Source organism: Nematocida displodere (genome assembly GCF_001642395.1).
Source record: "Nematocida displodere strain JUm2807 chromosome Unknown 3, whole genome shotgun sequence".
Taxonomy (NCBI): domain Eukaryota; kingdom Fungi; phylum Microsporidia; genus Nematocida; species Nematocida displodere.
In genome coordinates, this window is record NW_027138158.1 from 46,688 (window position 1) to 66,801 (window position 20,114).

General features: G+C 48.0%; 16 protein-coding genes across 16 annotated transcripts; 8 read left to right on the plus strand and 8 right to left on the minus strand.

The window, feature by feature from the left end:
• Nucleotides 1-54: 54 nt before the first annotated feature.
• On the plus strand, nucleotides 55-627 carry NEDG_00953 (uncharacterized protein; the record flags this gene model as incomplete). The annotated part of the gene is made up of 1 exon (XM_067688371.1): nucleotides 55-627. The coding sequence occupies one exon, from the start codon at nucleotides 55-57 to the stop codon at nucleotides 625-627; it is 573 nt and encodes a 190-aa protein (XP_067543559.1).
• A 635-nt stretch (nucleotides 628-1,262) lies between these two features.
• On the minus strand, nucleotides 1,263-3,293 carry NEDG_00954 (uncharacterized protein; the record flags this gene model as incomplete). Its single annotated transcript, XM_067688372.1, has 1 exon — nucleotides 1,263-3,293. The coding sequence occupies one exon, from the start codon at nucleotides 3,291-3,293 to the stop codon at nucleotides 1,263-1,265; it is 2,031 nt and encodes a 676-aa protein (XP_067543560.1).
• Nucleotides 3,294-3,490: 197 nt separating this feature from the next.
• Nucleotides 3,491-3,886, plus strand: NEDG_00955 (uncharacterized protein; the record flags this gene model as incomplete). The annotated part of the gene is made up of 1 exon (XM_067688373.1): nucleotides 3,491-3,886. The coding sequence occupies one exon, from the start codon at nucleotides 3,491-3,493 to the stop codon at nucleotides 3,884-3,886; it is 396 nt and encodes a 131-aa protein (XP_067543561.1).
• Nucleotides 3,887-3,962: 76 nt separating this feature from the next.
• On the minus strand, nucleotides 3,963-4,811 carry NEDG_00956 (uncharacterized protein; the record flags this gene model as incomplete). Its single annotated transcript, XM_067688374.1, has 1 exon — nucleotides 3,963-4,811. One exon carries the CDS (start codon nucleotides 4,809-4,811, stop codon nucleotides 3,963-3,965), a length of 849 nt encoding a protein of 282 aa, XP_067543562.1.
• Nucleotides 4,812-5,144: 333 nt separating this feature from the next.
• Nucleotides 5,145-6,851, minus strand: NEDG_00957 (phosphoacetylglucosamine mutase; the record flags this gene model as incomplete). The annotated part of the gene is made up of 1 exon (XM_067688375.1): nucleotides 5,145-6,851. The coding sequence occupies one exon, from the start codon at nucleotides 6,849-6,851 to the stop codon at nucleotides 5,145-5,147; it is 1,707 nt and encodes a 568-aa protein (XP_067543563.1).
• Nucleotides 6,852-6,880: 29 nt separating this feature from the next.
• Nucleotides 6,881-7,213, plus strand: NEDG_00958 (signal recognition particle subunit SRP19; the record flags this gene model as incomplete). Its single annotated transcript, XM_067688376.1, has 1 exon — nucleotides 6,881-7,213. One exon carries the CDS (start codon nucleotides 6,881-6,883, stop codon nucleotides 7,211-7,213), a length of 333 nt encoding a protein of 110 aa, XP_067543564.1.
• A 348-nt stretch (nucleotides 7,214-7,561) lies between these two features.
• NEDG_00959 (polo-like kinase 1) lies at nucleotides 7,562-9,229 on the plus strand (the record flags this gene model as incomplete). Its single annotated transcript, XM_067688377.1, has 1 exon — nucleotides 7,562-9,229. The coding sequence occupies one exon, from the start codon at nucleotides 7,562-7,564 to the stop codon at nucleotides 9,227-9,229; it is 1,668 nt and encodes a 555-aa protein (XP_067543565.1).
• Nucleotides 9,230-9,323: 94 nt separating this feature from the next.
• Nucleotides 9,324-10,142, plus strand: NEDG_00960 (DNA-directed RNA polymerases I and III subunit RPAC1; the record flags this gene model as incomplete). The annotated part of the gene is made up of 1 exon (XM_067688378.1): nucleotides 9,324-10,142. The coding sequence occupies one exon, from the start codon at nucleotides 9,324-9,326 to the stop codon at nucleotides 10,140-10,142; it is 819 nt and encodes a 272-aa protein (XP_067543566.1).
• A 22-nt stretch (nucleotides 10,143-10,164) lies between these two features.
• On the minus strand, nucleotides 10,165-10,671 carry NEDG_00961 (uncharacterized protein; the record flags this gene model as incomplete). The annotated part of the gene is made up of 1 exon (XM_067688379.1): nucleotides 10,165-10,671. One exon carries the CDS (start codon nucleotides 10,669-10,671, stop codon nucleotides 10,165-10,167), a length of 507 nt encoding a protein of 168 aa, XP_067543567.1.
• A 184-nt stretch (nucleotides 10,672-10,855) lies between these two features.
• On the plus strand, nucleotides 10,856-11,395 carry NEDG_00962 (uncharacterized protein; the record flags this gene model as incomplete). The annotated part of the gene is made up of 1 exon (XM_067688380.1): nucleotides 10,856-11,395. The coding sequence occupies one exon, from the start codon at nucleotides 10,856-10,858 to the stop codon at nucleotides 11,393-11,395; it is 540 nt and encodes a 179-aa protein (XP_067543568.1).
• Nucleotides 11,396-11,845: 450 nt separating this feature from the next.
• Nucleotides 11,846-13,027, plus strand: NEDG_00963 (transcription initiation factor TFIIH subunit 4; the record flags this gene model as incomplete). The annotated part of the gene is made up of 1 exon (XM_067688381.1): nucleotides 11,846-13,027. The coding sequence occupies one exon, from the start codon at nucleotides 11,846-11,848 to the stop codon at nucleotides 13,025-13,027; it is 1,182 nt and encodes a 393-aa protein (XP_067543569.1).
• Nucleotides 13,028-13,170: 143 nt separating this feature from the next.
• Nucleotides 13,171-13,446, plus strand: NEDG_00964 (uncharacterized protein; the record flags this gene model as incomplete). Its single annotated transcript, XM_067688382.1, has 1 exon — nucleotides 13,171-13,446. One exon carries the CDS (start codon nucleotides 13,171-13,173, stop codon nucleotides 13,444-13,446), a length of 276 nt encoding a protein of 91 aa, XP_067543570.1.
• Nucleotides 13,447-13,487: 41 nt separating this feature from the next.
• Nucleotides 13,488-15,392, minus strand: NEDG_00965 (pre-mRNA-splicing factor ATP-dependent RNA helicase DHX15/PRP43; the record flags this gene model as incomplete). Its single annotated transcript, XM_067688383.1, has 1 exon — nucleotides 13,488-15,392. The coding sequence occupies one exon, from the start codon at nucleotides 15,390-15,392 to the stop codon at nucleotides 13,488-13,490; it is 1,905 nt and encodes a 634-aa protein (XP_067543571.1).
• A 114-nt stretch (nucleotides 15,393-15,506) lies between these two features.
• On the minus strand, nucleotides 15,507-16,991 carry NEDG_00966 (serine palmitoyltransferase; the record flags this gene model as incomplete). Its single annotated transcript, XM_067688384.1, has 1 exon — nucleotides 15,507-16,991. One exon carries the CDS (start codon nucleotides 16,989-16,991, stop codon nucleotides 15,507-15,509), a length of 1,485 nt encoding a protein of 494 aa, XP_067543572.1.
• A 142-nt stretch (nucleotides 16,992-17,133) lies between these two features.
• NEDG_00967 (phosphatidylserine decarboxylase) lies at nucleotides 17,134-18,150 on the minus strand (the record flags this gene model as incomplete). Its single annotated transcript, XM_067688385.1, has 1 exon — nucleotides 17,134-18,150. One exon carries the CDS (start codon nucleotides 18,148-18,150, stop codon nucleotides 17,134-17,136), a length of 1,017 nt encoding a protein of 338 aa, XP_067543573.1.
• Nucleotides 18,151-18,472: 322 nt separating this feature from the next.
• On the minus strand, nucleotides 18,473-20,110 carry NEDG_00968 (uncharacterized protein; the record flags this gene model as incomplete). Its single annotated transcript, XM_067688386.1, has 1 exon — nucleotides 18,473-20,110. One exon carries the CDS (start codon nucleotides 20,108-20,110, stop codon nucleotides 18,473-18,475), a length of 1,638 nt encoding a protein of 545 aa, XP_067543574.1.
• Between the last annotated feature and the right edge of the window lie 4 nt (nucleotides 20,111-20,114).

The following is a 20,114-nucleotide window of genomic DNA, read 5'->3' on the forward strand; positions in this document are numbered from 1 at the left end:
TTGGGTATGCAACCCCGTGGCATTAGTGAATAAACCAGCCAGCATTTTTTACGCATGCAGATTTTTCGTGCAACCGAGGAGGAGTGCTTGAAAGAGCTCAGACAGTTATCAGGCACCAAGACAGAGACAGAGACGGGCACAGAGACAAGGTCTGGAGTGTACAGAAAAGCCTACTGTCTCCGGGTGGTGGCAGGTATAAAGAAGTATGGGGAGCTTAAAAAAGAGGCGGAAGCAGTGCTTATGCGGGTGTTTGAAGAGGAGAAAGGGCGGGGACTGTTTCTTTCCGGGGAGGTAACTGAAATTTTAAAAGCGCATCTTAATCTTAAAACAAGGCTGGACACGGACAAAGAATACTTCAGAGAAATACTCCAGGTGCCCATCCGGGAGGGGCGGGTGAGGGAAGAGCCCGAGAAGAAAGCCTTTGAGGAGCTGGAGCCGCTCATTAGCGACAAGATGGTTCGTGACGATGAAAAGCGGGGGGGCCGGGGCCAAGAGAAAAAGAGGGCCAAGGAGCAGAGAAAGAAGGGGAGGAAGAGCGGCCAGGCCCAGGTGGTTGAGAAGAGGCGAGAGGATCGGGAGTATGCTGTGCGCATGAAGCGACTCGATCGGGAGCTTCGGAAGCAGTAAAAAGCGTCGACAGCAGGATTCGAACCTGCGTGGGTTAACCCCAACTGATTTCGAATCAACCGCCTTAGACCACTCGGCCATGTCGACCCACAAGCAGAGCCAGGGGGCGATGGTTGGGAACAATAAAGAAGGTAGAGTAGAAAAAACGTCAGCGGCAGGACTCGAACCTGCGCGGGTATACCCACTTGATTTCAAGTCAAGCGCCTTAACCACTCGGCCACGCTGACACAATTTTCTTATGGGGGTTTGGGATAATTGTGGCACAGGTTCGGGGAAACAAAAAAGAAAAAAACGTCGACAGCAGGATTCGAACCTGCGCGGGAAATTCCCACTTGAGTAGCAATCAAGCACCTTAACCGCTCGGCCATATCGACACGCTTTCTTTATGCGGGCTCAGGCAATGTTCCCACAAAGTATGGATACTTGCAAAAAAGCGTCGACAGCAGGATTCGAACCTGCGTGGGTTAACCCCAACTGATTTCTAATCAACCGCCTTAGACCACTCGGCCATATCGACACACAGGGGTTGAGTGGGTAAGTGGCCATGTGTCTTGCGCATCATGGCCCAACTCGGAGACTATCCGTATTTATTTAGCCATCTGTCCGGGCCATGAAAGCCCAGCCCGAACACGGCCCTAATCGCTGTCTGTGGGTGTGTTTAGTGATTTGGTCAGGTTGAAAAACAGGCTTTGGTAGTAGTTTAGGTGAGACTTTTTCATGCGAAAGTTCATTCTAGACAAAATATGGCAGTTGGACCGGGGCGCGGCATGGGCGCGGTTCAGGCAGGAAATGTGGTACCTGACTTTTCTTAGCATCTGTAGTGCCCCCAGGCCCTGGGGCCAGTATAGATTCAGCTTGTTTGATTGCTGGGCGTATTTGGCAAACTCCTGGTCGAGAAGCCCGCATATGTTGTATGCCGTTATGTGCCCTGTTTGTATCTTGATGGGCATGCTTTGTTCGGGTATGAGCACTTGCTGGTAAAACATCAAATGCAAAAAGTAGTGCAGGATGGTTTCATACTCAGAGAGGTAGGCAATAATTGCCAGGGCGTGCATTGAGTCGTGTTGTCCGTGGGCCGGGTTCGGGGTGGTCTTGGGTTTCATCTTGACTACTTTAATGGCGGTTCGGAAGGTGCTCCGCCGGCCTTCATGGGTGCGGTTCGGGTAGCTGGGCAGGGTGGCTAAGTAGCTCTTCATTTGGGTCACTAGCTCGCCGACGAGATGGCTAAAACAGGCGTTCTCGACCAGGGTGGTGTTTTGCCGGGCGTTGGATTGTTTCATGCTTTTGTTGTAGTTTTCATCGGTAAGGATCCTTGTGAGGCCATCTATCTGGATGAGATAGGCGTCTGTGAAGTACTGGAGAAACACCGTAAACATCTGCTGGATGTATTCAAGGGCATCTGCTCGTGAAAACAGGCTCATAAATGCTGGCTCCTCCCGATTGCTGTGCTTTTCCGAGTTCCCTGGGGTGCCTGGAGGGGTGCTGGCGTACAGGCTTCTCCCCAGGGCCTTAGTCTCATCCAGGGGTATGCTGAGAATCGCTGATTTAATGATTCGGAAGTTCTTAATGAAAACTGCCTCAACCTCCTGGAACATGCTCAGCATTGAAAAGACCCCGAGATCTAGGACTCTTGAAAATACCGGGTTGCTTTTCCAGATGTTTTGGTGGCCGTGCTTGCTAGCGTAGTGTATTAGCTTGGCAAAAAAGTCGTAGACTTCCAAAAGCAGGTTTTCAGGGTGGGGCCGCTCCGTGCCAAAGATAAGGTTTTTCTCAATTTCATTGATCATCTCTTTTTGTGAGGCGTCTAACTCGAACACCGCCGAAACGGTGTGCTGGGCTAGCTCGGGGACCACACCCTCCCCCGCAGATATGCGCGAAATAACACCCCTGCCTGTGTGTTTGTGGTGCTCCATAGTTCGGGCTAGTGTTTGAACAACGGGCGTGGTGTGGTTAGTTGCCATGTATCGGAGGAACACGGGCTTCTTCCGATAGTCTAGGGGGCTGTAGCATCTCAGGTAATTTACCAGCTGGACCTGCTCGTAGCTCCGGCCAAAGCTCTTTTCCAGGTGATCGAAAAGAAAATGGTGGTCGGCCAAAAAGCCATTGACCATCTGTCTTATCTTTTTGCGGCGCATATCCTTGTCCATTGGGGGGCTGGGCTGGTTGGTCTGGTCTGGGGTTCCTCGCTTTATTCCCGCTATCTTTTGTTTTAGATCATTTTGGATCTGGACACGTCCAAAGAGAAGGTCTTTTTTGATGTTTGGGCAATAGTCCCTTCTTTCTCTTTCCCGGCCTCCTGTCTGCTTCTGTGGCTCAGCTGGAGGCGCCTCTTGCACCTCATGCTGGGCGGGCAGTAGATCTACTGGGTTTGGCTGGTAGTAAATTAGTACAGGTTTGAAAAGGAGGGGGTGGGGAACAAACATGGGCGGGTTGGCGTTTTTGAAGGGCATGTCCGGGCCATTGGTCGGGTAGGCTGGCCAGCCCATTGGTATCCCTCCATTCTCAACCAGCACCATCTCCTGATGTCCCGGGTTTGGTCCAAATACCATGGGGCCGGTGTTTTGTGCAGCAATGCCTGGATTCGGGTACCAGGGGCAAGGGCTCTGGTAGATGCTTGATAGCACTGCTTGGTAGAGCAAAAAAAGCGCTCCTAGAAGTTGTCTCATTGCCTAAAAGTATTTTTTTGTTTTTATAGATAGTGTTCGGGGTTTTCGAGTTTTCAGAGCTTTTCAGGTTGTGTGCTGAGCATGCCTGTTGAAGGGACAGACAGTGGACCATTGTGTTTGGTGTGCCCTATAGCTAACTCTGAGATTCTGTGTTTATTGGCTGGTTGTTGGATATATCCACGACTCAGGAGGTGCCTATGCTAGACAGCACAATAATTGAGAAGGTGGGAAGATACCTTACTCCCGACGAAAAGATCAAGAATAGTAACGGTTTGCTCTGCGGGATGATGGAGACGAAGTCTTTCAAGAAACTGCACCGAAAAAGATGTGAGGAAACGCTTGCAGCTCTCGGCTCGCCTGTAAACTACTACAAAAAGTTCCGAAAGCCAAATCTAAGATGTCTTAAAAACCCGATCGAAAACGTTCTCCGGGCAAGAGACTCTACCACCGATCCCTCCACGGAGTCCTCCATTATCAAGGAGCGCGTGTCCAAGCTAGAGTTTCTTTTCAAGAAAATATCGGTTTATAAAAAATCAGTGGTCCTCCCCATGCCCCCATCGTCTCTTGAAGAGAACAGAGAGCCCCAGGAATAGGTGTTCGGGTTCGGGTTCTGGTTTGGGTTCGGGTTTGGGTTTAGAAAATTAATACGTGCGGGAGAGTGCAGCCATACTAGTCTTTTTGGGCAAGAATGGTTTGGTTATGGTACACTATGCATTTGGGCGGGTGGGGGAGTTTGCAGTAAATAGTGGTGTGCTTGCGGTGCCCTGTGAAGCTTTGTGTTTGTTTTCCAGTTATGGAAATCGTGATGGGCTTTTTCCGGATTTTGTGTCCTAAGCGGACGTAGATTTTAAACATATCGTTGATTGGCGTTATTTCAATCCTCACCTCCCTGGCCTTGGCCCGCAGACCCAAATACTCTGCTTTAAGAATGGACAGCCTTTCTGGCCCAAAATAGGCCACTCTTTTCCTGAACTCGCGCCTTTGAGCCCTGCCCCACCCGTGGTACTCCTGCTTGAGTATGCGCATAAGCTCCCGGTAGCTGCGTGTTCGAATGATGATGTCTTCGTCGTCTAACAGCAGGAGAAATGTTCGCACGACATCTGGAATGATCATTCGGTAGCTTCTGAGTGACCTTTTCAAAAACATCACATAGTGCCTCTTCATTCCAACGGTTTTGTCCAGAAAAGACCAGTTAATGCACTTGTGGATGTTTTCCGGACTGTCTATTCGGTTGTTCCAGTCAAAAAAAGACATTATTTGTGTCTCTGTCAACAAAACACTTTGGAGAACCTTGAAGATCCTCAAGGCAAGCGTAGAAGACAGAGTGTGGTTGAACAGCATAATTAACGAAATAAATTCACTCTCCTCAAGTGTCACCTCTTCCAATGACTTGGCTAAGCGCAACACTTTTTCCAGCTCGCTGTTTAAAGACTCGGGATTAATGTCTGATACTGCTAAAATAGCTGTTCTTAGCGCCATGCGGTTGTTCGTCTGGGCCACTTCCTCGGTGTGGTTCATTGCTGTGATAAAAAATTTATCCATAAGTGATCGGAATATTCTCCTTTGGTTCGCCTGTTTTATTGGTTCAGAGGCAGGGTTCAGAGGCAGGCACTGTGATATCTTGTTTCTACCAGCCTACTGCCCAGTACCTCACAGCCCACGCCCCCTCACAGCCTCAGCACACCCCGAACCCCCGAAACCACACAGTCCCACACCCCCAAACCAGATGTGCGGCCATATGCTCGGGTAAGCACCGGATCCCGTTTCGATCTCCGAAGTTAAGCCCGCGACAGCCTTGATAGTACTGCGAAGGGAGACCGCGTGGGAACACAAGGTGCTGCATTTTTTGCTTTATAGCTCGCCAACCATCTTTTTGATCTCTTCCACGGCGGCAGTGATACTCTCCAAACACTCTCCTTCGGCATAGACTCTGATGACGTCCTCCGTGCCTGATGCCCGCAAATGGATCCGTAAACTTGAAAAACGATCTTGTATCGTTTGAACAAAAAGATCACTGAGCCCGTCTCTGTTGCCGGCAACGCTCACAAGGACGTTGGGAAGGTTTTTGTAGAGTGCAAGAAGAACCTTTGGGTTGATGAACTCGCTATAAAAGATGCCCTCGGCCACGCACATATTGACAACAGCATCGCCAATAAATGGGTCAAAAAGACTGCTAAGCCCGAAAAGAAGCAGCAGCGCCTCTTTTTCGGAGATTTGGAGGAAGCTTGCGTTGTACGGCGATGCTTTTTTGAGCGGGTTTGGGTTCGGGTTGATTGGCGGGCTGCTAAGTATCTCGCTGATTTCAGCCATAAACTCGGTTTCGGGGAGGTCAAGGATGTTGCCTCCTGACGTGTACCCGAGCTGCTCTGCCAAGTGTTTCTTTGTTTCGTCTGAGAAGTAGATGGTTCCATGCCCGTTGTTCTCAAACCAGACTGCAATTGGATGGCCAAGGGAGACCTTTTGCATGTTTTTCACCCCTGTTGAGGCTATTTCAAGCTTGCCCCTGGCCCCCAGCTCTTTCATAGCGGCTCCGTTGGAGTACTGGGTGACCACCGGAGCCATTTTAACGGCTTTTTGGCAAATTGAGAGAAGGTGGTTGATAAACGAAGAAAAGAGGACACAGAGTCTGTCCCCATCCATCTGCTCGTTGGTGCTTGGCGAGTAGTAGATAATCCGATCCCCGTCCCCGTCAAAGGCACAAACCAGCGTTTCCCCACTAATTGTCCCCTCGTTGGTTGAGATCTGCGTTTCCTCGCCCTTTTTGGTAATGCCTGACGGGGCAGCGTTCTTGCTTTTGATAAAATCTGATCCACACTCTTCGTTCAGGCCTTTGTCGTTCTCCAGAAGCAGAACTTTGCTGAAGCCCTTCATGCTCGCGCTGATCCGCCCAATGTCGGCCCTCCCCACCCCGTTGGCTGAGTCAAGCACCCGCGTGCTTCTTGCCTGGTCCCCAAAAATTCTCTGAGTTAGTGCAGTGTATCTTTCTAGCCGCGACCAGTACTGAACCCGTATCTTTTCAGAAAGTTGTAAGAGTTCGTTTTTGCCTTGGGCAATAAAGTCGCTGTTTTTTACGTCCTGCCGCCACATCTCCCTCACAAGGAAGTGCATCATGGGTGTGCTGGTAACACCTAAATCGACAAGCAAATGCTTCTCCCCAAGCGTGCTGTTCACCTTGGCCAATTTCTCTGCCATTGCTTTCCCGCTTTCTCTCGTGTCCCGAGAAACAAACACCATGCTCCCAGAGACATCGTACTGCCCAGCCACGCGCCCAAGGTCCTCGTTCAGGCAGTTGACAATCGTGTCGCTAATTCTTTCCCACTCGCTGGAGAACATGTTCCCAGTAGAGTCGACATACTTAATGCCATTGTCTCGCTCCGGGTTGTGCGAGGCCGTTAAAACCATCCCAATCGGCCGGTTTTCAGCGCTCGAGCGAATAAGACAAACCAGGTACGCCCGAAGGACTATGTCTGCAATAACTTGGCTTTCTGTCCTGTACCCTGCCGTTCCAAAGTCGACTGTCCTCACCGTCTCCCTTTTAAATCTATTAAGGTCCACCATATAAACAAACAACTTTTTTAATTTTATCCATGACCACCCACTCTCGCCGCCTGTTTCCCATCTACTTTAACCCTCGCATCCAAAGGGCCGAGGGACGCAGAGTGCCTTTCTCGCCCACCGCACCCGTTCCAACACTCCTCTCCCTCACGAAAGTTCTAGCAGCTATGAAGGTTCCCTACAAGGTAGAAAACAAGCACCACCCCAAACTAACCTTCTCCCTCATTGCCCCATTTATGCCTAAGAACCCTAAAGTGGAAGAAATGGAAAGATACCACCACTTAGTTTCTCAGTGCATCACCATAACCACTGATGAAAACAAAAGCAGTTTTATTAAGCGCGTGCACCACCATATGAGTAAATAAATATTTGCATGTAATTCTTAATGCCAGAGGCAGTTAGCACACTAATAAGCAGCACCAGCAGCAACGCCCTCCCAATACTTGCTGCCATTATCTATATGGCAGGAAGGTTCCTCCACCACCTGATGGACCACCAAGACATGGCCAGACAGCTGGTCCACCCCCAAGCACCGCATAAGAGAAAGAAAGAGTAGGCAGGTTGGAAAGGTTTGGGACGTGTCTCAAATGGGTGTAAATAAAAAATAAGCTCTGGTTTTTATTAGAGTGGGCCCTAAGTGCTAGGCAGGCCAATTAGCAGGCTATCCTGCGGATTTACCTGCAGAGGTTAAATTTTAATTATTATTTTTGCGCATGAAGAATCCTCCATTCTTACCCATTGGCACCGTGGTTCACAACAGAGATACTTCAGAATCCTTCCAGCTTACTGGGTTGATTGGCCAGGGAGGATTTGCGCAATGCTTTTCCGTGCTCAAAACGGCCACCAATGAAGAGTTTGCAGCAAAAATTATCAAAAAATCAGAGCTTGTGCGCCCTAAGAACAAGCAAAAGCTTCTTTCAGAGATAAAAATCCACCTCTCTGTCAACCACAAGAACATAGTCAAGCTATTCACCTATTTTGAAGATAAGAATTTTGTCTTTCTTATTATGGAAATATGCCACAACAAGAGTATGATGGATTTCCTAAAAAGGAGCAAGAAGATAGAAGAGAGGTATGTGCGCGTGTTTTTGCTGCAGATTGTTAGTGCGCTTGAATACCTCCACAAAGAGTGCTCAGTCATTCACCGGGATATGAAGCTGGCAAATTTGTTCTTAGATAAGAGCTTCAACATCAAGGTGGGAGATTTCGGGCTAGCAGCTGTAATAGACAGAGAGGAGCGCAAAAAAACCATTTGCGGAACGCCAAACTACATTGCGCCAGAAGTTCTCTTCAACTCAGAGAGCGGGCACTCGTTTGAGGTAGACATTTGGTCGGTTGGTGTCATTGTCTACACCATGATTATTGGCAAGCCACCCTTCCAAAAAAGTGACGTCAAAGAGATCTACCGCTCAATCAAAACAAATGACTATGTCTATCCAGCAGATAGCATCATTAGCGACAACGCCCGGGAGCTGATTAACGGCCTGCTTGAGCTATCCCCGGAAAAGAGGCTAACCCTTGAAGAAATCTACAACTCGCCCTTTGTGAGAGAGATATCGACCGACGACGCCACCCCGCGAGCTTTTCAGACGCCTTACGTCTCAGCTGCTTACGCCTCGGGTGCTTACGCCCCAGGTGTCTACGCCCAGACCGCGCCCCAGGCTGCAAGCCTCCCGAAGCCTGGAAACACCCCGTCTCTGTTTTCAGGAGCAGCGTCCCAAGCAGCGAAGTATGCAGAGCCTCAGGCCCGGGCGCAGACAAAGGTTGGGCTGCTTTCGTCGGTGCACGCCCACGTCATGTCCCTGCTCAGCCGGAACCTCCCTACAGTTGGCATTGACACGGAGTGCGCATACGACTACGCCATGCATACGGTGGACTGCACCAACAAGTATGGGCTGGGGTACGTGCTTGTTTCGGGGACGGTGGGGATACTGTTTAACGACTGCACGTCCATTGTGATAAGAAGGGCGTCGGTTGAGGAGATTCTTGCGGGGAACGACAAGTATTACTTTGAGTACTTTGAGCACAAGGTGTATGGCGTACAGAAAATCATCACCAAGGAGAAACACCACACATCAAGCATTGGGTCAAAGTTAGAGAAGAAGGTGCTTCTTATCAAATATTTTATCAACGCGCTTTTCTCCAAGCAGCACACGTTCGTCTCTCTTGGTGAGGAAAATGTTTTTGTAATCAAGCACGTAACGTTTGGCAAGGGCCCCGTTCTACGCCTCAGCAACAGAACCATTGTGTTCATTATCGACACCAAAGTTCTTGTTTTCTCCAACGAGGGAAAGGTGCTGTTTGCCGAGGGAAGGCAAAAGATAGAGAGAGAAGTTCTTGTATACTGCCACGAAGTCTTATCTATTCTTCTGAAAAAATAGAGTTTGCACCTTAAATCAATAAAGAAGGGCGGGTTTTTGTGTGGTGCGATAGGCTGCAGTACTTATGGAGGCTGGAAGTTGGATCTTTTTTTTAATGGATGCATACTTGAAGAACATAGCAGTGAAAGAAATTGAAGCGTCCTCAGATACTCTTACTCTGCGCGTGGATAATGTAGATGCATCGGCAATGAATGCCATAAGAAGAACTATTCTTTCAGACACACCAACCATCGCCATTGAGTGGGTGTTTATTAAAGAAAACAGCTCAGTTATGGCAGATGAAATCCTTGCCCATAGATTGGGGCTGGTTCCTGTTCTGGCCAACCCCGATGAGTTTGCCTCTATCTGCAGAGAGACCTTCAACCCAGAAACAGACGCGCCCATTGAATCCACCATACAGTTCGAGCTCTTTTTCAGCAACACAACCGCCACCATCGTCTCTGTTTACTCGAACGATGTCAAATGCACGTCGCACCCACACATTTCGCTTAAGCCCCGGGTGCTAATCACCAAGCTAGCACCTGGCCAGGAGATACAGGCAAAAATGACTGCAATCAAAGACGTTGGAAGAGAGCACTCCAAATGGATGCCTGTTTCGTCGTGTTACTACCGGTGCATCAAAAAAGTCAGCCTCCCGTACCCAGCGATGCTCCCAGAGCTGGCAAAGTACTTCCGCAGCGGCCTGATAGAAACAGATGCCGGAATGGAAATAGACGAAAACACCCTTCAAATCAACCAGGACATTGCAAGGTACCACCCAGAGGTGCAGATAGAAACAGTTGAGGCCTCGTTTATTTTTGAGATAGAAACAATCGTCCTGCCGCCCAAACAGATTCTCAAAAACTCTCTGTCCATTCTTCAATCTAAGCTCAACAATCTTCTAGAGGAGGCGTACACAACGCGCAAGCAATAAACACCACGGCATCATCCCCGCTCTATTTTTGGTCTTTTAAAAGAACCTGGATATACTCCATAACCTTTTTTTTGTCGTTTTTTTGGCACAGGCTTTCTAAATAGTCCAAATCAATATCTTCCTCGGCGGGGAGCCTCTTAGACGGCACAGGCTCTGGAACACTCCCCGACCACAGCGCTTCTATGTCGGCATACTTCTCTTTCAGCTCTTTGATGGACGCGCTGAGGGCCTCGGTGCTTTTTCCATCTATTTCAGCCAGTTTCTTTTTGCCGAGACCAAAAACTTTCTTTCCCGCTAGCATAACCGAAGGACTTGGCGGGGACAGTTTGCTCATGAGCTCATTTATGAGGTAGACAATAAAGAGCGTGCTGTAAACATTCACCCGCTCAGCCTCTTCAATGATTATTTCAAGAATCACATCTAGGTCGCCAGGAAACAAAAGGATGTACTCCACCAGTCCGCTCAACGACTCATAGGTTGGCTTAATAAAACGGATGCAGCTAATGAGATACTCTTTAGACAGCAGCATAGGGAGGTGTTTGCAAAAAAAATATTCTTATTTAAGACACGACTCTTATTCTTATTTAGCTGGGCAAATTTACCAGAGCCAACCCGAAATCTAATTTATCAAATAAAAGCTATTTCCAGGGCCAGCCCCTGAAGGCAGCAGACGCACTTAGCCCAGGTTAAGAAGAAATGAAATTTTAATTTTTATGGGAGGCATTATTTCTAAGTGTATTAACAGGAAAAAGAGAAGCGTAGTCTTTATAGGGGCAGCAGGAAGTGGAAAGACTTCCCTAATTCTTGGATTTAAAGGAAACCAGGAAACAAGTGCAGGAACCGTCACCATTTACGAACAGTCGCTGATCCGGGGCAATGGGTACACCATTGACCTCTTTGATCTCTCAGGCAACCAGGACCACACCCAGTTCTGGAAGTTCTACACGGAGCACAGCCACCTAGTCGTCTTTATTGTTGATATCTCCAGCAAGGAAAGCGTTCAGCAGTCCAAGGACGTCTTTGAAGCGTTCTACACCTCGTACGCCATCCAGAAGGACAACATTATCTTCCTACTTAACAAAATAGACCTTGTTCCAGAAGAGGCCCGAAATGAGCTGGTTTCTCTCTTCCACAGCGAGTTCATGAGCGTTGTAGGAATGAAAAAAGGCAACACCCAACGAGTCATGACCACCTCTGCAGGTGTCCGCAGCCAGGAGGTGTTTAAGTTTGTATGCAAGTCCATCGATCAATAAAAACTTTGACCTTCCATCTACTGCACCGTGCCCGCTTACGCACCGTACACCCCATACACCCCATACCCACACCGCTAAATCGCTAAATCGCTAAATAAACCATAACCATAAACCAAAAAGCACGCTTCGGAGCCTCTGGACTTCTACGGGACGTATGCGGACTAGTCCTCTGCTGAAGTAACGTTGCAGTGTTTACCACCCTCACGCGGTCCCCTCGAATTAATGGCCTCCCCTCGGACCCTACAGTCTCCGGCTTGGCCACAGAGGTATACACATACGAGTTGAACCGATGATTAAAGAACCAGAGTGGAAGCGTGCCAGTGTTGCTGTTCAATGCCGAAGCCAGCACGGGTACTTAGTGGAGGAAAATATTTATAGTGAATAGTTATGGGGAAAGAAAAAGTGACGGGTGTAAGGTGGAAAGGCTATGTTGTAACAATTTTTTATTGAATGAACGCGCAAGTGCTGGTGTTCTTTTCCAAGATAAAAGGGGCGGGCGCCGAGCTAGTTTATGACGAGATGGTTATTCTGGCGGTGATAAAGCTGCTGAGCGTTCAGGAGAAGAAGTTTCTTTTTTCATTGGTTTTGAACAAGGTGAAGACGGAGAGGATTACATTTGATCTGGGGGGTCTGGAGGTGTTGGAAATGGTCAGGAAGGAAAATGGGTACTACACGCTGGACGAGCGGCTCAGGGGCATTTTGCTAAATATTTTTACCAAAAAAGGAAAGTACGTTATTTTGGAAGAAACAGAAGCCTTGCACCAGGTGGAAGAGGACAAAACGTACTCAAGAGCTCTTTTCAAGAGCATTTCTAACGGGGCCGAGCACACGGTCATTAGCAAGCTAATGGTGAACAAGGACCTAATCAAGAACCGAGAAATCACCCACAAAGGGTTTAACTTTCTTCTGTCCACGCGAAAGAGCCAGCTGTGGACGCTTATTCTGGCACACATAGACGAAGTGTCGGCAAACAGTGCCAAAGGCTCCGAAGTGTTTGAGCTGCTTTGTTTATGCGAGATCCTTTCAAAAAATTTGCAAAGAGAGTACCTGATCACCGAAGCTGGGCACAAAACACAAATTTTGGCAGTGTTTAAGAGCCTTGGCATTCTCAGCCAGGCAGGCAGCCGGGTGGCTTTCAAAAAGAACTTTGAGCTCCTGTTTGACGAGAGCTACGGGCAAATGAACCTTCTCATTCTTGAAAGTAATTTTAGAATGTACATCTACGGACAGAATGAGCTAAACATTTTTATTACCTCGCTCTTCACCCACAAGGTCCGAGAATTTCCCAATCTGGTAATTTCCACACTTAACGAAGAAAGTCTTAAAAAAGCCTTTGTGCTTGGGATTACTTCTAAGCAGGTGATTGAGTACCTCTCAGCCAACAGCTTCTACCAGGTGAACGCCAATGTTCTGGAGCAGATAGAGCATTGGGAGAAGAGAAGAAAAAGAATAGACACCTGGGGAGCGTACCTCTTCAACAACTTTCTTAACTTCAAAGACTTTCTTAAGGTAGAAACCTTCTGCGACGAGCAGACGCTTAAGTATGAGTCGTACAAGGACCAGCGCGTGGTGGTTGTTGATGTCAAAGATTATGAAAGTGTCAAAAACTTCATTAAAGCAAACATTAAGTAAATTTAGGACAGATACACAAGGGCATTTAGGCAAGGCTTTTATTCAGAGTATTAAGATTTAGAAGGATAAAGAGTTGATTTAATCTTTCCTTTTTGGGCACTTGGGAGAATAAGAGGTATAAGTTACCCTACAGAGGTGAGAGAATGCGAGACAAGAACGGGGAGCTCACAGTTCACCAGAGAGACCTGCTGGACGCGTACTTCTACAGGCACAATATTAAACTGACCAAAAAAAACCTTAAGGTAGTTTCTAAAACCCTCGGCATTCCGCACAGACGTATTGTAGAGTATGTCAACCATCGGCAGAGAGACACCCACGAGACCGTTCATGAAGAGTACCTGAGCGTAATGGGCGTTCTTAATGAAATACACTTGCAGATAAAAGAGGTCTGGAACAGGTTTGAAAGCTCTTATAAATAGGCTCGGGGGTTTTGGCTCTCGGGTTTCGGGTTTTTGAGGCCTTACCTTGCATATCTATGGGCAGGGTGTGAAATAGCTGCCTCTGGCTTGAATTTGATCAGGTCAAGTGTTTCGGCGGTGCTTTTGAAAAGATGGGTGATTGCTGGTGTTGTTAGTGTGCTGACCATTCGAATAACATACTTTCCATCCATTTTTGTCAGTTCGTTATATAGCACCCACTTTTCACTGATGACGTGTTTTCGGTGATTGCTTGTTGGAGGAAGAAGCCGCCTGACCTGGACCTGGGCCCCTGTGCCTGCCAGGGTGGCTGTGCGCTGCTTGAAAGACTTGGCCGTCTGCAGGAGGTACCCACTAAGAAGTGCTCTTTCAACGCGCTCCTCTTGTCCAAGCGTGTTTTTAACCGCATCAACTAGAATCCGTGATCTTATCTTTTCAAGGATGTTTTTGATCTGTTTTTTTGACTTAAGGGCGTTGTCCATGTTCTTTTCGTTAAGTCCGTGGGCAAAACAGAACCCTCGCTTGTCCCTGGCGTTTTCAAACTCTTTCATCATCAAAAAGTAGGTGAGGTGGTCGCTTTCTTCCTCGGCAAGGTCAAACTTGTACTTGTCATAAATCATGTTGCCTGACATGGCCGCCAGTGTGGTTATTTCGTCCTCAACCCCGTACCTGACCGATTCAAGAAGTGTTTTGGCATCTTTGGGCTCCAGAGGGAACTCTACCATAAGCCGGCCCTCCTCCGTGATAAGCCCGCTCACGTCAATCGCCCCAAGGAAGTATAGCTGATTTAGTGCCACAATTACCGAATCGGGTAGAGGAGGTTCAATAAAATCAAAAGTTACCAAATTCTTGATGCCTAACCGCGCCATTTTCAGAACCAGCGAGGAAAGCTCTCCCCGAAGTATTTCCGGAATGGTAAAGCTCTCCATCTGCTTATAAACAGACTCTTCGTACAGCCGGTAGCAAATACCGGCCCGCACCCTTCCAGCCCTCCCCTTTCTCTGGTCTGCGCTTGATTGCGAGATAGGCAGCCGAAGAAGCATCTCTGATTTCATTGCTGAGTCATAAACTTTCTGCTTGGAAAAGCCCGAGTCCACCACATACACCACGCTTTCAATGGTTATGGAGGTTTCGGCAATGTTGGTGGCAAAAATAACCTTTCGTCCCTCTTTCTTTTCAAAGATGGCGTTTTGGGCGTACATGGGAAGCGAGGAGTATAGCGGCAGTGGGATAAGTTTCTTTTCCAGACTGCGCCGCCTGGAGTCTATCTCTTTGCAGCACTTTTCTATTTCGTCCTCTCCAGTTAGAAAAACCAAGATGTCTCCCTCTGGCTCGTTTTTGTGGATGTTTAGCACTGTGTCTATCGCTGCTTCCACGTATTTCCCGTCCTTGGCTGGTTTGTAGATCAAATCGATCGGGTAGGTTCTGCTTTTTATGTGGAGCGTAGCTGACCCTGGAAGATAGTCTAAAAACTTGTCTGTGGCCAGCGTAGCACTCATAATAATCACCTTTAGGTCGCTCCTGGCCGAGATAGCGTCTTTAACCAGTCCAAGAAGCAGGTCTATGTTGATGGTTCTTTCGTGCACTTCGTCGATTACCACCGCCCGGTACTTGGACACAAGCGGGTCGTCAATAAAGTCTCTCAGGAGTGTTCCGTCAGTCACATACCTGATTTTCGTGGCCTCCGAACTTCTTTCTTCAAAACGGACACTGTACCCAACCAGGCCTCCCAGCGCTGTTCCCATTTCCTCAGACACTCGCTTGGCTATGCTTATAGCTGCAATTCTTCGGGGCTGGGAGCACACTACTGCTTCATTGTACATTTCGTAGATGTACTTGGGAACTTGTGTTGTTTTTCCCGTTCCTGTCTCACTTGAAAGAACCACGACCTGATTCTCTCTCACCAGTTTTTGTATTTCTTCTTTTCGCTCTTGTATTGGTAAAGACATCATGAAAATTTTTCAGTAAGCTTTTATTTGGCTCGGGGTGTGTCGGTTAGAGTGTCGGGCGGTGTGGGGCTTTGGGCGGGCGGCGGAGTGTCTGGGTGGTAGACAGTCAGGTTATTACTCTACAGAAGTTTCTGGTGTTTCTGGATTGTCGGGGTTTGCGGGATTTGCGGGGTTTGCGGAAGTTGCAGGTTTTTCGAGTTTTTCGGGATTTGCGGCAGTTGCTGGTTCTGATTCAGGTTTTGCAGATGTGCTGAGCATTTTAAGACCTAGCAAATCACCCACCTTGCTAATAACCACCAGCGCCATGTCAAGATCCTCTCTTGTATGGACCACCGAAAGACAGAAACGCACCCGGCTACTAATAACCGGTGTGGCTGGATACCCAACTACAACAACAGCAAGGTTTTCTTGAAGACACATCCGAGAAAACTCAGCTATCTTTCCAGGGTTGTAAAGAAGAAGCGGAACAACAGGCGAGGCTTCTTCACCAATTACAATGAACCCCATCTGCTTGAGCGAGTTCCTGAAATACGTTGAGCTTTCGGCCAGCAATTGGATGTCTGCAATGCCTTCTTTGGACTGAATGCGTTTGAGAGACTCAAGAATCTGGGAGGCAACAACAGGCGAGACCTGCTCCCCTCGACTAATAAGCTCGGACTTCTGTCTGAGCTGGGCAATGATTTTTTTACTGGCGGCAATGTATCCCCCAGCAGCTCCAAAACTTTTAGTAAAGGTTCCCATTAAAACGTCTATCTCATCAAAATCAATGCCTAGGTACTCGCAGACGCCCCGGCCGGTTTTTCCCATGGCGCCAATCGAATGTGCTTCGTCAATGAACAGGAAAAACTTGTACTTCTTCTTGAGAGCCATCAGCTCTCTCAGAAGCACACACTCCCCCTCCATCGAGTATAGCCCCTCAACAATCACTAGAATCCGCCCAAAAGGTCTTCGGGTGATTTCCTGGCCCTGGACGAGGGCGTGGCGAAGCATGGACTCCAGTGCGGACATGTTGTTGTGCGGGAACACCTGAATTTTGCACGGACTGACTCTTGTTCCAAAAAAAATGCTTGAGTGGTTCAAACTATCCGTTAGAATAAGATCGCCTTTATCCACAAGGTGGGGAATGGTGCATGCATTGGTGGCAAATCCCATGGAAAAAACGATAGCATCTTCTTTGTAGAGGAACTTGGCGATCTCATGCTCCACTGCCTTTACAATTGGGCACTCTGGTAAAAACTTTGCTGGCGCAGAGTAGGCAATCGGGTAGCGATCAATGATTTTTTTAACTTCTTCATTAAACACCCCCGAATACCCCAGGTAGTTGTAAGAGGCTAAATTAAGACATTTTTTGGACGAACCTGAAAGCACAAACTCGTCATCTTCCGTTCGCACCCGCAAAAGCACCTCCACAAAACGCCCTGGTGTCCCTGTAATCGGCCGGTTCCAGCAGTCCTTGATCCGCCCGTAAAGTCTCCGCGTGTAAAAGCTCCCTGAGGCGGTAAACAGCGCTGGCCTGCCTCCGCTTGGGAAGAGGTGCTTGTAATTCCCCGGAAAAACTCTCCGCCCAACAAAGTCTCTGGCATGCCCCAGAACAATCATGATGAAGTAGGAAAAATAGGTTGTTACCACCGTAAAGAAAGGAACGTAGGGTTCTTCCATTGCCCGTAAACACAACACAGCTTAATTGCACATAAACGGTCTAGATCCCTCCAGAGCAAAAAATAAGACTCTATACTATCTATTATGCGAGAAGCTCTCCAATGCTCTCACCAACCTGGATGGGGCCTTCCTGGCAGTTGAGGGAGAACTTCTTTGGGGCTTTGAACAGGAGGACGACGGTTGACCCGAGGTTGAACCACCCAATTTCCTTGCCTTTCTTGATTTCTTTGTTGCCAAAGTAGCTGGTTGCCTGGGTTGGTCCAAACGAGTATCCGTTGGTGGTGATGTCTGCAAATGGGGTGGCGATGCTTCCAACGCCCGTACTCCCCACAGCCACCAGTGAGGCATACCCCCACTCGCTCTCCCCGCTAAAAACGACCCGCTCATTCTTTGAGAGCAAGCCTCGAAGGTACCGCATTGGCGTCATCCCCACGGAAAACAGCTGCGAGGGGATGTGCTTGACCTGTTTGAGGGTGAAGTCGCAAAAGCTGTGGAACCGGTGGTAGTTAGAGGGTGCAAGGTAAATAACTACCTGGTAAAGGTCGTCTTCATCGATGTCTATTTCTGTGAGGGAAGATATTCTGAGAAGATCGTGTATCTCGTATTTAACCCCCTTAATTTGCGGAATATCTGTGCCAACTATTCCGGCGTAAACGACTGTTCCATCGACCGGGGAGACTATGCCTCTGCCAATGGGCCGGGCAGATTCTGCCAGCTTTCTTGTGAACAGGTCGTTGATTGACCTGTACTCTGAAACCTTTTTTCGGGAGGCGTCATCCAGAGAAATGCCAAAGGCTTTTTTAGCTATTCCCACCACAACTATGTTCAAAGGCCAGGGATATTTTATGCAGCAGACCAGGCCCTGGATTTTGCTGTAGGTGCGCAGGGGAAGGGTCCGGAGAATGGAGTATTCTAGCTCTAGCTTATCAAGGGAGTCTACATCTTGGAATATGTTAAACAGCGAAAAAACCAGAAAAACGAGAGCCCCCATGGCAGAAAATCTCTTAAATGATCCTCTCTGTCGGTGTCTCTCGACTGTCTCGAATGTTTCAACGGTGTATGGTTTAAGATTAACATCTAGCTCAGTGGCAGACTTCATTAAAAATTTTGGCAATAAAGCATAATATTTATTAGTACCTGTAGCAACCTCGTGATTTCACTTGTATCATTTAGTTTTTGAGTTGCACTTTTAATTCTGGCATCAATAAAAACACTGTGCCATGTAAATTAAGGTTCACCACATGAATACCAGGCCTGGTCTGGGTCTAACAAACACGCACACGCACACCCACACCCACACATGCACAGAAGCAGTCTAAAAGGGGCAAAGAGCGGCTGTTTGGTTGGTTTATTAGGCCAGGTCAAAAAGCTATGGGTTAGCATAGCGAAACCCTGTGACCAGGGTTGGTGGTGGGTGAACATTATTCACAGACGACATACTCCCTCCACACAAGCTTGAACCCGATCTTTCCCTCACTGTTCCTTTCAATCGCACCAGCGCCACTGAGACCATGCACTAAGGGCTTGCACTGGGTAGAGCAGAATATGGGGTGATTGTTATCATTGTTCTGGAGTAGTGACTCGTAGCACACATTGCATACCACATGTCCCACTTCACAGACTACACCGATATAGAGAAGCTCTGTTTGGTTAATCTGTTCAGCAATCTCACTAACTGACTTCTGGCACATAAAGCACATTGGGTTGGTGTTCCGCCTGGCTACTTTTGAGAGGAAAGGTCTTGGGGTTTGGCCGCTGCATATGGGAACGACTGCGTCCTTGGTGACCCGTTTTATTTCGCTGTCTAGCTTGCCCTGTTGCCAGGCACTATATGCGTCAGATGCAATCCAGAGGATGTTTCGGGTATGGAAGATTCTATTGATAGACACGTCGCCTATTTTGAGGTGGATATGGTCAAGTCGTGGTAGGAAAGGCTCAATGCAGATAGCTTGGTTGCTGCTAAGCTTTGGCTTTTGCTCAATAAGCCCTTCAATCTCAACGTATTCAACCTCTGGGCTGATGCATCTGTCTATCCAGCCAAAGATGTTCCTTAGCCCTGCTTCTTTTTTGGTCTTCTTGTCCGCATCGGCATTGCGCAGTGTTAGGATAAGCTGGTCCCTCACTAAGGCTTTTGCTGGCGGTTTGAGACTCCAAAATGCATTGAAGCGGTATAAGAGGTCAATGGATAACCGCAACCTGTCAACTGAAACAGCGCTTCTTGCCACTGTGACAACGGCGTACCACACCTCTGAAGGCACAGCTAAGAACCCCCACCTCTTGGCAGCAATGCCTCGCAGTGTTTCACCAGAGGCTGACACTGGCTTGGTCATTTCACCCAGTGTGAAGCTAAACATAACCTTACACTCTTTTAAAAACATACAGTCTATGCTTGTGAGGTTCACCGCATTCCTGATATGTAACTCACATAAAACCAAAGGGTTGAAGGTATCCAGGAATTGAAGATTTGTTATGGTGGGCACACTGCTTATGCACAGAGAAAGCTCACACTCGCTCACGTCAATATGCCCCAGAACCCACCGGATAGAAGACTCTGTCATGTTTTTCATTCTTAGCATGGACACCTGCAGTTTAAGGGTCGGGGTTGTTGCATTGTTAGTTTCTGGATTTATGCCCATTGCAGAAGGCCCCATGTCAATTTGGCTGTTCACGTCCACAGGTTGTGCGGTGCCCGATAAGTTTAGGTCCTCTAGAACTAGGATGTCTGCTTTGATAGAGCCCAAAGCTCGAAAGATTTTCTCCACTATCTTTTTGTGCAGCGGCTGATCCACTCGAGGATCTTTGTTTTCAAGGATTAAATTTATAAAAGACATTCCCTGGACCATTTGGTCAGGTATGGTTTCAAGGGAGTACCTCCCAATATCAATCTGGCAGTACGACATACTCTGATCCGTTGCTATGTATTTTTTACCGCTCCTCTCACGTGAATGTAGCATGCAATCTGAAATCTCAAAGAAGTCAAGAGTCTGCTGGATGTGTTGTGTATCTGAACACATTACATCGGCTTGTCTAGTTCCACGGACCCACACTGAGGCAACCATGGAT